Source organism: Ochotona princeps, chromosome 4 (assembly GCF_030435755.1).
Source record: "Ochotona princeps isolate mOchPri1 chromosome 4, mOchPri1.hap1, whole genome shotgun sequence".
NCBI classification, from domain to species: domain Eukaryota; kingdom Metazoa; phylum Chordata; class Mammalia; order Lagomorpha; family Ochotonidae; genus Ochotona; species Ochotona princeps.
Window position 1 is genome coordinate 26,003,661 of NC_080835.1, and position 15,279 is coordinate 26,018,939.

At 42.2% G+C, this 15,279-nt stretch overlaps 2 protein-coding genes across 3 annotated transcripts in view; both read right to left on the minus strand.

Annotated features, from left to right (window-relative positions):
- The window catches only part of NAT10 (N-acetyltransferase 10), a 46,099-nt gene extending 43,134 nt beyond the window's left edge, over nt 1-2,965 (minus strand). Inside the window, exon 1 of one of the 2 annotated variants that reach the window (XM_004585413.3) lies at nt 2,874-2,965. The gene's annotated coding sequence lies outside the window, so the exon portion shown is untranslated. Of the gene's footprint in view, nt 1-1,755; nt 1,888-2,873 lie in introns of those variants that run through there. The other variant, XM_058663180.1, reaches the window with a different exon arrangement.
- Nucleotides 2,966-7,516: 4,551 nt separating this feature from the next.
- Nucleotides 7,517-15,279, minus strand: part of CAPRIN1 (cell cycle associated protein 1) — a 37,179-nt gene continuing 29,416 nt past the window's right edge. Inside the window, exons 12-19 of the mRNA XM_058663190.1 lie at nt 14,103-14,164; nt 13,487-13,597; nt 13,171-13,320; nt 12,209-12,359; nt 11,249-11,443; nt 10,587-10,687; nt 10,173-10,236; nt 7,517-8,696 (exon numbers count right to left, since the gene is read on the minus strand). Coding sequence (XP_058519173.1) covers nt 8,632-8,696; nt 10,173-10,236; nt 10,587-10,687; nt 11,249-11,443; nt 12,209-12,359; nt 13,171-13,320; nt 13,487-13,597; nt 14,103-14,164 — 899 coding nt within the window. The 3' untranslated portion in view covers nt 7,517-8,631. The remainder of the gene's footprint in view (nt 8,697-10,172; nt 10,237-10,586; nt 10,688-11,248; nt 11,444-12,208; nt 12,360-13,170; nt 13,321-13,486; nt 13,598-14,102; nt 14,165-15,279) is intronic.

Here is a 15,279-nt window from a genome sequence, read left to right on the forward strand (position 1 = left end):
TCCCCCGACATACATGACATGTGGAGCTGGAAGCAGGCCTGGGAGCGGAACTTGAGGAGCTCCCCTGCTGGGCCACAGTATCCACTGACAGCAAAAAAGCCAGTACAGGATGTGAGTTGTGCCTGGCTTGAAGTACCCACCAGCACATACAAGATCCAGGGCTGCAAAAGGACTGGTAGGGAAACTGAGGGCACCCGTTGCTGTGATGCAGCTCCCACTGGTGAGCCTGACAGCCAGGGCTACAGGCAGACCAGGCTGGTCAAGGCAGCAGCATCCATCCACATATATATGTGTGCTGGGTTTGGAGGCCAGTCAGGTTGAGTTAAAAACTTCAGTGCCAGATGGGATGTGGGACAGACTGGACTAGACCCACAACACATGCAAGCACACACAAAAACTGAAGCTGGGTTGGGCTTGATGGGGGCTATTGTGGACCAGCCCAACTAGGCTGCAGTACCCCCTGTATGCATGAGGACTGGGCATGTGGCAGGCTGGGCTGGGCTAGGCTGCAGCACCAGTCAGTTTGAATCAAAGATGGGACCGGGAGCAGTACTGACCAAGCAGCTGCACCCACTGGCTGGCATGTACAAGAATCAAGTCTGAGGTCATACCAAGCAAGGTTTCTTGGGGGACTCAAACCCTGGCCACAGAGAAAAGTATAATCTATGTGGTCCAATCTTGGAGTGCATGTGTCAGGACTGGGCATCTTCAGTTGCTGATGCCTGTGAGGCGGTCAGCATGCCCAGATACATGGGGCGGGGGGAAGGACGTGAGAGCCAGATCATCTAGGTCAGCAGCGGATGTCGAGTGCCTCACCAAAGGATGGAAAGCAGCATAGGTTGGATAACTCTTCTGCAACAACTTCCTGGGACTTTGTTAACCAACAGACCTTGGAAAAATTTTCTCAACCCAGTGACATCTTAAAACTATTAAAATCATTCTAGTCACACTCCGGGAACACTCTTGCCCACAGGGGTCTCTAACATGGCATCATAGGGTCATCCCCATCCCTGGGCCCTGATGTAGTTTGACACAGGTGCCCCTCCCACCTTCTTCCATACTTCTACCCTCCCCACCCTGACTGTGGAGTCCTACATGGGCATGCATCCCTCTCAGCTATGTAAACAACATTAAAAACAAAATTGAAAAATTGAAAAAAAAAAAGTAAAAATAAGAGAATGACTAAAATATGTGTACATTCAAAGCATTTTCAAACACCATCTTAGGATACAGACACTTGAAGGGAGTCTTCCATGGCAAAATGAGGTATGCTACCAGCTTTATGCACATACCTAACAGGGAGTGGGGGAGAAACTAGCTGAAAACAGCAACAGGAAAAGTAGTGGGACCAATTTTTATTTTGTTCTTTCAGTTTTGAGCAATGTTGTTTTATTTCACATGTGTTAACTAATAAGGCCAAAGAAAAGAAACCTATGAATATTTCTACTTTGCAGTGTTTCCTAAGCGAGAAAAACTGTGACGACTGTCCAGACTTCAAGTGTCATGACTACCTGCAATCTCACACTGTATCATTACCACCCTAAGTCTCCCAAAGTAACCTCAAGCTGTATGCACCACACGCTGCTTGAAGACACAGCCGGCTACATTCTGCACTCAAAGCTCATCAGCTGCCCCTCTAGCCTCCCAATGCAGGAGCACCGATCGACATGTAAAGCAGCCAGCAGCCTAAAGAATTCAAGTAGCAAAGCAAGGCAGGGTTGACACCCACGTTGGCCCCGGCCTCCTCCAGCTCACCAATCTGACCAGCTCCAAGGCACCAGGGTGCAACCACAAAAATCAAGCAATAATGCTGGGGTGGGACGATGGGGGCGACCTCGGCTCCGGTTACTTCGGAAGTCCAGAAGCACCGGATCCGGCCCTTGACTTCAAGACGGGATAGGGAAGATAAAGAAAGTACCAAAATAACAGCGATGTAAAGGAGGCTGGGTGGAGGTTAACACGGACGAACTAAGCGAAGAGGGGGGCCTGGGTGTTAGCTGGAAGCTTATATTTCATCAACTCGTTTATTCGCCTATCTGGACAGTCATCTATGAGCCAGACACCACCCAGAAGCACTGGCCAACAAAGCCCTGCATGTGACCGCCGCCGTGTAAACAGTGTAAACGCAGGTGTAAGGTGAAGCTCGTAGGAGCCAGGAGGCCCAGGGATGTCGGCGCCTCAGGGCAGCACAGCCCCGGCCTCAGAACGGCGAACCGGCTCCGCGCCCGGCCAGCGCTGCCACGCGCCCCTCCACCGCGCCTCTCCAGCGCTGCCACGCATCCCTCCACCGCGCCTGGCCAGAGCTGTCACACACCCCTCCAGTGCTGCCACGCGCCCCTCCAGCACTGCCACACACCCCTCCACCGCGCCCGGACAGAGCTGCCGCGCGCCCCTCCAGCATTGCCACACACCCCTCCACCGCGCCCGGTCAGAGCTGCCGCGCACCCCTCCACCGCGCCCGGCCAGAGCTGCCACGCACCCCTCCAGCGCTGCCACGCGCCCCTCCACCGCACCTCTCTAGTGCTGCCAGGCGCCCCTCCATCGCGCCCGGCCAGTGCTGCCACGCGCCCCTCCACCGCGCCCGGCCAATGCTGCCGCGCGCCCCTCCACCGCGCCCGGCCAATGCTGCCGCGCGCCCCTCCACCGCGCCCGGCCAATGCTGCCGCGCGCCCCTCCACCGCGCCCGGCCAATGCTGCCACGCACCCCTCCGCCGTGACCCCGAGCCGGCTTCCGGGAGCGCGCGGCCAGAGAGCGCACGAGCAACGCGCCGGCCACCCAGGAAGGGGCCGCTTGGCGAGCTCGGGGGTCGGCCCCTCCCCATGTGGCGAGGGCACGGACCCCACACCCACCCCAGCCCCGCAGCGGTGGGTACCTGCGTCCCGAGCCAGCCGATCCCTGCCGGCGAAGGAAGCACGTGGGGGAAACGAATAACTCGGCAGGAGGCGGGTGCTTAAGGCGGCCCGAACTTCCTACCCAAACGCTGGTTCGGCTCATGCGCAAGTGACCTAAATAGTCGGCGACACCGAGGGGGCCTTCCTTAGCCCGTCGCTCGCGATGACGTCACGAGCACGGGAGGTGGCGCCCAGCCTAAATTTTGGCTGTAACGGTGCACCGCTCTGAGCGGCCGGGAGACCAGTTTCCCTGTTCGGATCGGGAACGCAGGACTGAGCAAGCACGTAGCACTCCGCTGCATTTGAGAGAGGTCCGCTACTGTACGTCGGCCAACATGCGAGAGCTTTCGGGATTACCTGGTGTGTGCGCTAGTTTGTCAGTGTCCTCGAATAACCGTCCTAATGCAAGATGGAATCACTCACTATATTCACCTTACACTCCATCCCCGCAGTACTGAACCTGTAGTTCCGCGGACTCGCTTTTCCCCTCCACCTCAGCGGCCGAACTTTGCAGGGTCCGCTTTGATCTGGTCGTCAAAACTTAAGGTCTTAGGTCAGGAAAGCCCTTTCTCATCTCCCACGGGAATTTGTTCTTGCGCAAGACACGGTCACCTACATATATTTTGGCAGTTTGGGGGCCAGACAACTGCTTGCTTGATGTTTTTGAAACCGACCAACTTAATATTCGAGATGCATCGTTTTCCTTTCGCCTATGAATTCCTCCTCTCAATGTATTCCCGATCTTAACCAGTACCACCACCCACCAAGTTCAAGCCATCTTCGTGTTCTCTGATCCAATGCCAACATATCAGAAACTGTTCTGTTCACAACTCCTGGCGAAACATGCAACTTTGGGTTTCAAGTGACCAACGGCATGGAGAGGTGGACGGGTAGGCGTTGGAGGTGAAGACACTGGAGCAGACCTTTTAATCATAATGCACCTTGAAGCCATTAAGTGAAAAGTTTTCCCAAACGGCTAATCAGCCAGTAGATTCAGAGCAGTGAGAAAACATTTGAGACAGTAGGCCAGATAGATAATGCAGGGCATGTGCCCTGCATGTCCAAGGTTTCCCCTCGAGTTTGAGGAAATTCTTAAAACCCATTTAGCTGGGCCAGTGTGATGGCTTAACTGGCTAATTCACTTTCAAGCGCCGACATCCTGTTTGGACGCTGGTTTGTGTCCTGGCTGCTCCACTTTCCATCCAGCTCCTTGCTTATGGCCTGGAAAAGCAGATGTTACCAAACTCCTTGGGACCCTGCATCCAAGGAGCAAGTCCTGAAGAAGCTCCTGCCTTCAGATCAAATCAACTCAGCTCCAACAATTTGGGGAGTGTACCAGCAGATGTGAGACCTTTCCCCCCCTATCTAAATCTGCTTTTCCAATAAAAATAAATCCCCCCCCCCAAAAATCCACCTTTTAAAGACAGCTGATGCACAATAACTATATCATAGGCAAAAAAACGGCCAGCAGCCACTACAATTGGCTGTTTCGGAATGTGATGGTGCTGGTGTTCCCAAGTGCCATATGCAGTAAAAGCTCCAAGATAGAACCACATATATTTCATAATTGCAGTGCATGAAAGGAAATGGATGGCAGCCAGAGGAACTGCCCCAAGCAGCAAGTTGGAGGAAAAGCAGCCAATGCAGGGAAATCAAGAGGTTGATCTGAATCCAGATGATGGTCTCAGGTGTTTGGACTCTTCACTTAGGGGGTTTTGAAACACTGACTATACCCTATAAACCACTGAACTTGGACAGATGACCTATGGAAAACCACAGCTACGGACCAGAGCCTGGAGAAATTGGTAACTGTTAACTAGGTAGTGGCCATGAAACAAAGTGCACAGGATGTGTTCACCACCACCTACTTTTGTTTGCACTACAGCCAGTTTCCATGTGAGCTAAAGCGCCCTGTATCTCCTGTGCCATTTTAAAAATTCTGCAGTGTTCTTGGAAACTTTGTTACCCACCATTCCCACCCTCAAGCAGTACACACAGCTTAAAAAACTAAGTTTTGGACTATAGCTAAGAAACAATGAACTTCCGAGAAAATCCTAACGCTTCCCAGCTGGCTATCAGTTTCTCCACTCTACTAATTCTTGCTGCCTCCATGTGAAGGTTTTCGCAACAAGTGGAGATTGGATCTGCTTAGTTTACTTATCGTTCAAACATGAGCTCAATTATTCCTTCCAATGCAGTCTTTCTGGGTCGTGTTCACACCCATCAGTCATGGCCTTTACCAGTGACGGCACTGCTGCTCCATCACAGAATTTGTGACACTTCTGTCGCTGTTTAGACTGATTACAGTTAAATGAAAGCAGGAACAATTTTTGTCATCACCAAATATCTGGCGCCTTTAAATGTCTCCCAAATACATACAAGATAGTACTTCAAAAAACATAACATAGATAAGGGAAGCAAGCCAAAAACTACCCTTTAACTAGTCTTTTGTAACTGCTCTTCACTTGTTAAATACGGTATGATGATACTCAGGAAACACAGTCCAGCCTTCTTGGAAGATGAGGCCAGCAGTTACACTGTTCAAGCCTTTTCTGTTCTTAAGTAACACTTTACTTTAGCTCCCCTGGACTGTATATACAACTGAAGCCGATTTTGCTAAAGGACAACAAAGCAATCAGGTTTTCATATAATTTAATCTACTTGGAATCTGAAACAGTTTACTAATATTGAAAGAATTCGATAGAAAAACCTATAGAACTGAGCCTTAACAATTCGCTTTCCTCCATAAAAGGAACAAGAATTCACGAGGAATACTGATTTTTTTTTTCAAATGTAATTTACAATACAGAAAACTCAAAATGTTTTAGGAAGAACTTAACTAGGATGCAGATTCAGGAGTTAACAGGGGAAATGAGGGTCTGAATTCAGGGCTTCCCTGCATCCCCTTCCTCCCCATCAGATGTATTACTGAAAATACAATGAGTACAATACAAATTTCCTAGAACAGAAAGCTGACTGCTGAACTACCTTCTACATTCTATCAGCCGGTCATCAAATGAGCACCTCAGTTAAAACCCTGACACTTTTCACACGCTCTCATGTCTCCAAACAGGACTAAGTGGGAAAACTCCCACAAAACAAGATTCTACAGTAGGGGAGAAAAACCAACTACTTGATAGAAAAACATTCAGCCAACATTTGCTTTTTAATATCAAGATACAATGATTGGAAAAACTCCGTGAGAATATTAAAATCTGAAAATAAAATTCCTAACCAAAGTAATCAAACGGCACTTTACTAAAAAGCTTTGAAAAAGGAAATCTCATTATCCACATGAGATAATTACTGTGTATGTACAAAAAGTCTTGTTATATGTGGTCTTGCTACACCAAGTGGCTACAGTGACGGGTGTGACAATCATCTCCTCTGGACTCTGCTGAAATGCACATGACAAAAAGCCTTCTGCAGCTAGGCCAAGCACTAACACACAAAACACTTAGTACCAAGATACTGAGACTTTTTGAAAAGTCCTTGCCCTGTAAAGAGATACTCCTTTTAAAACATATGACCTGAATAAAGACATAAAAGGCTTAGATTTAAATGTGGTAGAATTAAAAAAAAACCCAAATGATTCTTTTTAAAAAGCATAGACAAGATAATCAAGCTACAAGCATCCTTACAAATTCACATCTGCACTAATGAATGCATAGAAGTCTGAAACCTAGAAGGCATTTTCTCCCGCTTCCCTCCAGACCGATTCTTACAGATCACTATATAAAGAACTTCCTTCACTTTTGATCTTAAATATCATGAAATTCTTCCTTGTACAGGTAAGAATTCAGTTTTATATATAGGATCACCAGCACTCATCTAGGGATTTCTTGGTAAGCAACAAGCATTTCACCCATCCCAAGAAACAGCTTACATATGGTTGTGGTACATCCCAGGCAAATATCTAAAGCACGCAAGGGGAGGTGCTAGCAAAAGATATACTCATTTGCAAAAGTAAACATATAACCCTTCCCATATGATGTACCACAACCACACATGAGGAAAGTCAAGAACTTATTTTATTTTAAAATAAACATCGAAGAATCCCCATTTCCCACCACCCTACAAAATTTTTGAATGAGGAATGTTCAACAGCCTGTCCATTTTATCAGTTTACAAAACCAGAAAAACTCCAGTTGTCTAATGATGAATGAGAATGGCTTTGTTTGTAAGTAGCTGAGCACCTACTGAAAAATCCCATAGCTAAAGGCTGAAAACAAAATTTAACTTCTGCACAGAAAATGAACTCCGTAGCCTTTGCTTCACTGGTGGAATTGATTCCCCATGACATCCAAGTGGAATGGGACAACAAATAGCATTAAGTTCAGAGGCACACAGAACTAGTGCTCAGACTGCTAGCACAAATTTTACGTCACTACACTGCCCTGTCTTCACTGAACTTGAGCTCCCCTATACATCTAAGGGACGATATCTCCACTTTGAATATATATGCCTTTGTGATAAAAGGAGAATTAGGGGTAAATTAGAGAAACGGTAACTGCAACTACCGTAGAAGTAGCTGCTGGAGATAACCATAAAAACTTGTGACACTAACAATACATGTGATGAATCATAAAAGGTGCTAACTGTTGAACACCAGCATTTCAAGATGCAACTTTGATAAACATGTTTTATTTGTTTTGCTTATACCATCAGAACTGGAACTACCGTCATTTCCCTTAAACAGGGAAATCAATCTAAAACACATACTGGTGCTTTTCAAAAGATAGCAATTTTAAAAGGGTGATAGCAGCAAGCATTTGGTATCTTTTAAAAATGTTCAAGCTGCAGGAAAACCATGTGACCAAGAGTACTATGATTATCCATTAGAAACTTTCATCAATACCTGTACCAATTTAGGTGACAATACATCAATATCAAGGATTAGTGACAGACAATGTACATGTCATAAGGAATGTACTACCAATCCTTACAAAGGCCACTGTCTCCAAGAAATTGTTAAGTGTTCAAAAAGGTTTCTAAATACTTCACATTAAGAACAGAAGCGGCCATCCAGATTATATCCCATACTCGTTGTGTATTTTCAAAATGCCAATCAGAGCCTGATTTATATTTGTATCTCTCTTATACAATATCAGCTATTATAAAGCATTTTATATGTGTTTATAACCACTCGCTTGGCCAGATGAATAATGAGAACTGTGTCAAAGCTGGAAGCCAGTCTTACAAGTGTAAGGGCCCATGCATAATTTGCTATGCATCTAAACATTTAATGCTCCAATTGAACAGGAAAAGCTGTGAAATGCAGCTGTTCTGTCAAACCACACTCCACTCCTTCTATCTTCCTTTCAAAGACAATATTTTAGTTTTGTCAATTACCATTCAATTATTTCTAGGGCTGATATGTATATTTTATCCCATGTCCAAAAAGCCAAACTTGTTTTTCCAAGCCACTTCAAATAACTATGGAGATAGTATCACCCCATCATGTCTATGTTTTACTCCTAAGCAAAGGTGAGGAATCTGAGTATCATGTGCAAGGCTCAAGATGACGCTTAGGACAGAACATGCAGAGTAAAAATAGTTTCCTTCCATATCCAGGTAATACAAAGCTGACAATTGTAGTCCTGTCTTTATGGGATGAAAACAGTCCCTTTACAACGTTTCCTGAAAGGGAGAACAAATAGATAATAACTCTTCTGGTAACATATTATGGTACATTGGCCAGTGTGTTTTTGGCGATTAAACATAATCCTGTGAATCAGTTTAATTCACTTGCTGAGTGTTCATTTGCGGCATCCCTCTGTTGGGTCTTGGGGGCCCTCCACGACCTAGAAGACAAAAATGGCATTTGATTTTTCTTTCAAATATTATTTGTTTTGCCTTCAAGCAGATTTTCATCTGAAGTCAAGAAGCATGTGGGCAGCTCGTCACCACATTATTAGGCTTAAGAAGTCAATTCTTCAGTGTTCAAGTTTCACCTGTCCTGGGAGTGGTCATGCGCAAACTTGCTCATGTTCCCTAGCTAAAAGAAGAGTAGAGCTAATGGAGTATTCCACCAGTACTCATTCATTCATTCATTCAACAAGTATTTATTGAGTGCCCACTGTGTGCCAGGCACTGTCATCAGGCGTGGGGAGTAGATACAGCAGTGAAGACAGACAAGGTACCTGCTCTCATGGAGCTTCCATTCTAGTGTACACTCTAGCTTACAGTGCATTAGTCATAACATCATACTATCAAAATTAATAAAAGCACCAGAATGAACAGACCTTATTACCTAAACTGTTAAAAGAAACTACATAACATTCAAAATTTTATGACTTATAACAGATAAAATAACTTTTTACATGCTGTTAAAACAGATTTTAAGCTATCAGTTAACTTTCATAGAATGCTACAAGGTGGGAAAGAACACAACCCACATTCACATGCAAAAATCCTTTGATACTTCAAGTCAGTTACTCCCAAGAGATCCATTATTTAAAAAAAAAAAATGCACCTTTTTGCTGGCCAGTTCCAATATTCCAATCAGTCTACTTTGTAATTCCTCCTTAATAAACATTTTAAAACGTGTTATGGGGAGGAATCTATTCAAAGTTAGCCTCCCTCAAATCAGAGAACCATTTAGAACTTCAGATTATATGAAATGCTAGTTTCAATTGTTAAAACAGGTTAACTCCCTGCCCAAATAGGAAGCAGTTTTCCAACAGTAAAAGGCAAACAAAACACTCATAAAGTTAATAATCTGGGAATTTTGTTTTTCAAAAATGAGAAATAACTTGGTATTTGTCTTACCAAGTGTTGCAAAAGACACTGTAATTTCATTAGTTCTATCACTTCTAAATGGTTCTCTAAATGTAACTATAGCTCATCTGGCCATAAAAGGGTTTGGGGCCCTAAAATATAATATGCATGTTTCAAAAATCAAAGAATAATAAATTTATATAAATGTTCAATCTCATTCCAAAAATCTTACAAAAATGTTTCAATAAGTACTCCCTAAAAACATTTACCAGGTTTTAGGACCTGAAAAATAATTTTCAGTTGGAAAAACACTTTTTCTGAGGAAAATGTTTTAACTTTCAAGACAGTGTATATTTTTAACAGGGAAAGTCATTCAAAATTTAAATTTTGGGTTAAAGATTCAGTTTTAGAAACAACGCATTTCATTTAATCCCCAGCAACAAGTCTGGAAAAGATCAATGGATTCCTAACATGTAATCCACATGCAGACTATGAACAGCTCTTCCAGGCCAGAACAGATGCTCCACTTGGGAGCTAGGATCACCACCACAAAATATTACCTCGTGGGGCTCCCCGTGGTCCACTCTGCCCAGAGCCTCGCTTGAAATTCTGCTGATATCCATCCTAAAAGACAAGCTAGTTAGTTTGGAGCAAGAAACACTAATTTTTCAAAAATGTTAACCCAAACCCATCCATCTGTGTTCTTGTTATCATTTCAAATATTGCAGTATGGCTTAGCTCAAAATTATTCTAACTGTTGTACTTCTTTTATTTTCAATAACATCCAATAACCCATTATTTTACTCCTGAAAAATCAATATTTTTTAACAGACCTCATTAAACTGAGTGCCTATTCATGTTGAAACCTGATAAATCTATCTGGGATCCCACCAAATTAGCCTCAGATTACTTAGTTCATTCCCTTTCACTGGCACAGTTAAGTCAGACTTACACTACCAAGTGACTGTACCTACCCGCTGATAGCCAGAGTAGTCCCGGGGAGCACTGAACTGAGACTGTGTGTAACCAGTGTTAGGAGTGTTAGAGAATGAAGGGCGGTAACCATCATATCCTCCTACAATTTAGGACAAGAAAATAAATTATCTTCTTCATGTCATTTTTATTAATGGTGAAGAAAAAAACAAAATTATATGCCATGTTATTTTTCCAGACTAATTTGTAATTTTCTATCCTGAACAATCTGTTTATACATTTCTGTTAAATATTGACTGCTTAAGAATTTTCACCCGGGCTCGGCGGCGTGGCCTAGTGGCTAAGGTCCTCGCCTTGATCCCATGTGGCTGCTGGTTCTGGTCCCGGCAGCTCCACCTCCTCTCTGTCTCTCCTCCTCTCAGTATATCTGACTTTGTAATAAAAATTAAAAAAAAAAAAAGAATTTTCACCCACCTATGCACATACATGAATGCATACACACACAAATCCTTATGAGAACTGGCATATATGCAAATAATAATTATCCCTCAGAAGACTAAAGACAACACTAATTTGACAAAAAGCACTTCTCCCCTTGTGTCATTTTGAACAAACAATACATAAGAGGCTGCTGCCTCTAAACTACAGGGCATTTCTATACATTTTCATGAGTCAAAAGAATTTTGAAAAACTTTGTCCTTACCTCTGAATCCATTGGCAGGGCCCCGGTATCCATTCATCAAGCCTCTAGCACCACGGGAGCCTCCACGAGACACACCACGACTGTTGTAGTACGGCTGATTGTTCCGTGGAAATCCACTATTCTGCTGTGGGGGCTGCTGGTGGTTGCCAGTCACCTGATGAGGCTGGTCCTGGGAACCGTGGTAAGGTCCAACCACTGTAATGAAAAAAAAAAGGAAAATGTATAACACACAGGCACACAGCCATGTATACACAGCTGGTTACCATTTTGTTCTGCCACATGCTTTCTGGTTTTGCTTTTATTGCAATCTCTTTAAAATCTATTCTGAAGTCAAGTAAATTTGCATATTAACAATAGAATATAATCACACACTAATAAAATCCCTCTTATTCATATTTTAAATGGAGTAAAATTCAACAACAAACTTTTCAAAGCAATACACAAAGTGCCTTCCTTCTAACTGAATTGAAAGGCTATACTATTTAACATTTTCTGAAAGACATTTTTTACCACAAAGATCTTCACTCATAGAAACTTTATTAAATACTTAGTGTAACTGTCATTTTGTGCAACTTAATTATCCATTTTCATTGTAAGGTTCCTCAGCTGTACAAGTTTTATTTAGATTTTTAAAAACATATAAAACCAGGCTCTCATATTTAAGCAGCAATATGGCAAAATATACGGGCATTAGCGAAGGCCTTCAACTTAAAACACAATAATAAGTAAGGCTTCAATCAATTAGTCTTGGGAAAGCTTAGCATACTTCCATTAGTTTTACTTTCAGTAAAAGTAAAGCTCAGTAATCAATGAAAAAAAATGGGTTTAAAGTCTCATATAGTAAGTATGAAGTCAATTTAAGTCAGTGTCAACAACGAAAAATTCCTATGGTGTGATACAACAAAAATCCTTGGGCACCACCACTCTCAAATCTGTCCTAAGTGACATTTGTGTTCTTGCCTGTTTGAAGCTGTTCTTGCTGGAGCTCTGTTTGTTCCACTTGGTGAGGCTGACTGGAAAAGCTCTGGTTGTAACTGGCTTGGTATTGGTTTTGTTGTTTTAAAGTTTCAGGTTCGTTAACAGGAGGCACGGGAGCATTCATATTGAATACCTGTAAGTGGTGGAAGTCAATGATTAATTCATTTATTTCCTGCTTTTAACACGGGAGATCAACAATGACTGCTTCAAACATAAATGAAATTCCAAGCACACAAACATCACAGAACTTGCTCCAAGTACTTTACATATGAGATTATACTCACAAAATAGCTCAGATTTTAAGGAGACTCCAACAACATGCTGTGAAATGAAAATCCAAAAAAATCTATACCACCCACCATCACCAGCCTTGAATTGTTTTTTACACCTAAGAAACCTTTTTAAAATATGTAAACCCTGACATAACAACAGTTGTAGAAATTTACTCTGACCTTTAACTTTTAGGTTAATATTTATTTTCATTTTTATTGATATTTTAATCACAAGTCAATATTTTAAGTCTCTGATCTTGAACATCTCTAAGCACTGATGCAATTTTTTCCACAAATCATTTTTCTCACAATCATTATTTTACAGTTATTGTCCAATTTAAAGATGCCTACTGAATAATTAGGATGAAATTCTCTAAAATACTTCAACAAAAGAAAGAGTAAGTAAGCCAACAGGGCTCAACTACCTGCCAATAACTGTTATACCTTGGAAATGATTCTAATATATGGATATGTCAAAACTTTATGCTTACAATTTTGTTAATAAACTTAAAGGGGAAACTACAAAGTAAAAACACAGGTACATTAACACATAAGGCATTAAACACAATGTGCAATCATGTACAATCAATGCAAACTCACAGTGAAATGGAAACCTTTGGTTCATCTACCATGTTTCACACCACATCCTATCACCTGAGTCAGCTTGCTTACCGTTTGCATGGACTGGAATGGAGCTGCATTCACATTGATCCCACTGCTATGCAAAGGCTTGCTTGTCCCAGCCTGGAACACCTGAGGCTGAGAAGCAGCAGGAAGGGACGATGATGCTGTAGTCTGATCGGCATTTAAAGAAATCGTTGCCTAAAAACAAAATGAACACATTCCCCTTTACTGGTAAGTAAAAATCACTTACATGTACTTACAAAACGATTTGAATCATGAAAGCCAAAACAGGCCCAAAAATAGTCATTATACTAAATGTAGTATACCTCTAAGCCATTTTAAAGAGCCTGGTAACAAAACTTGCCTGAATCTGATCAATTGGTTCCTTTTGTGGCCGTTGTTCTGTGGCATGAGAAGGCTGATACAAGGGTTGAGAGGCAGTGTATCCCTCACTTGTGGATGAAACCAAAGGAACCTAGACACAGGTAAACAAGCAAAGTTTCTAGTAACAAAAATGACTATTTAAATATCTCTAACACAAGATTAGGAAATAGAAAACCTGTTAACCAGGGGGAAAATGCTACCTTCTCTTTAGATTAGTTCAAAATTGCTCTCTGAATTTACAGACTAATAAAAGTTAACAATTGCAAGAAAACACATATTTTTGAAGCTCAAAGGTAAACCAATTTTTTCCAGTTATCATGCCATCCAGTTGTTATAAAATGGATCAGAAACTACACTAAATTTTGGATCAAAAATGCCTTCTGAAATACTGACTTTGAATTTATAAGGGCTTCCTTAATTATAATAAAGTACTGTAAACATGAGAATGAACAATAAAAAATTTTAAATTAAAAAAATTAATGTAAAAAAAGTTAAACTGTAACTTCAGGAAATGCATACATGACTTTCATGAGCAGAGGAAGAGATCTAAGCACTGATTAAAAACAAACATGAAAAATATTTGTAATTACTCTTACCTGTGTGGCTTCTGCCTGTACAGGAACCTGATTAGGTTGAGCAAGTCTAGATTCAGAATGAACTGCAAAATTGATCAAAAAGCAGTTTTTACAAAGTTGAATTTCTTGAAATGTATAAAGATTAACTACTAAAGGCAAATTTCAATTATCAGAAATATAAGCAGTTTTTAGGGCCTGGACATTAGGCTAGTGGCTAAAGTCCTCGCCTTGCAGGTGACAGGATCCCATATGGGCACAGGTTCATATCTCAGCAGCCCCACTTCTCTTCCAGCTCCTTGCCTGGGGCCTGGGAAAACAGTAAAGGATGGCCCAAAGCCTTGAGACCCTGCACCTCTGTGGGAGCTCCAGAAGAGGCTCATGCCTCCTGGCTTCAGATCACCTAAGCTCTGGCCATTGCAGCCACTTGGGGAGTGAAACAACAAACAGAAGATCCTCCTCTCTACCTCTCATCCTCTCTGTGTATCTGCCTTTATAATAAAAAATAAATCTTTTTAAAAAAGTGAACACTCCTGTGCTGGATGAACTTTTGATCTCTTTCCTCAGTATAGATGTGAGACTTTGGAGCTCTCTAAACATTTCCTCATTTCATTGTTGCTTATCATTTATTTAAGATAACAAATGTTCATATATTCTCCTATTAAGTTGAAGCACCTAGAGCAATGATACTTTTATTTTTATTTCTAGATTAATTTTATAATTCAAAGGGTCAGCAGGGGTAGGCAATTACCCCAGTGACAGACACACCTGTCCCCTACACCACAGTGCCTGGGTTTGGTGCCCAGCTCTGGCTCCCAACTCCAGCTTCCTGCTAAAGCAGACCTTGTGAGGCAGCAGTGACAGCTCAAGTAACTGGGTTCTTGCCCACCACGTGGGAGAGAACTGGACTGCAAAAGCATGCAATGCTGCTCTATGTCATAAGAAAATAAAATAGAGCTGAGGGAGAGGGTAACTTGTAACTGAAAGGCAAAACAAAGTAGTTTTCTGGGTTACTGGTACTGATAATGTTCTATTATGATCTCGGTACTAAAGCATTCACTGTGTAAATGGATCAAACTTGCATGCATTTTGTTTATATACCAAGAAAAAGTTTTTTGAACTACAGAAAGTTAAAAACTCTCAACAAAAATGATACCAAATTAGGACAAGACACAAAAAATAAGCATACAGCAAAAAGAAA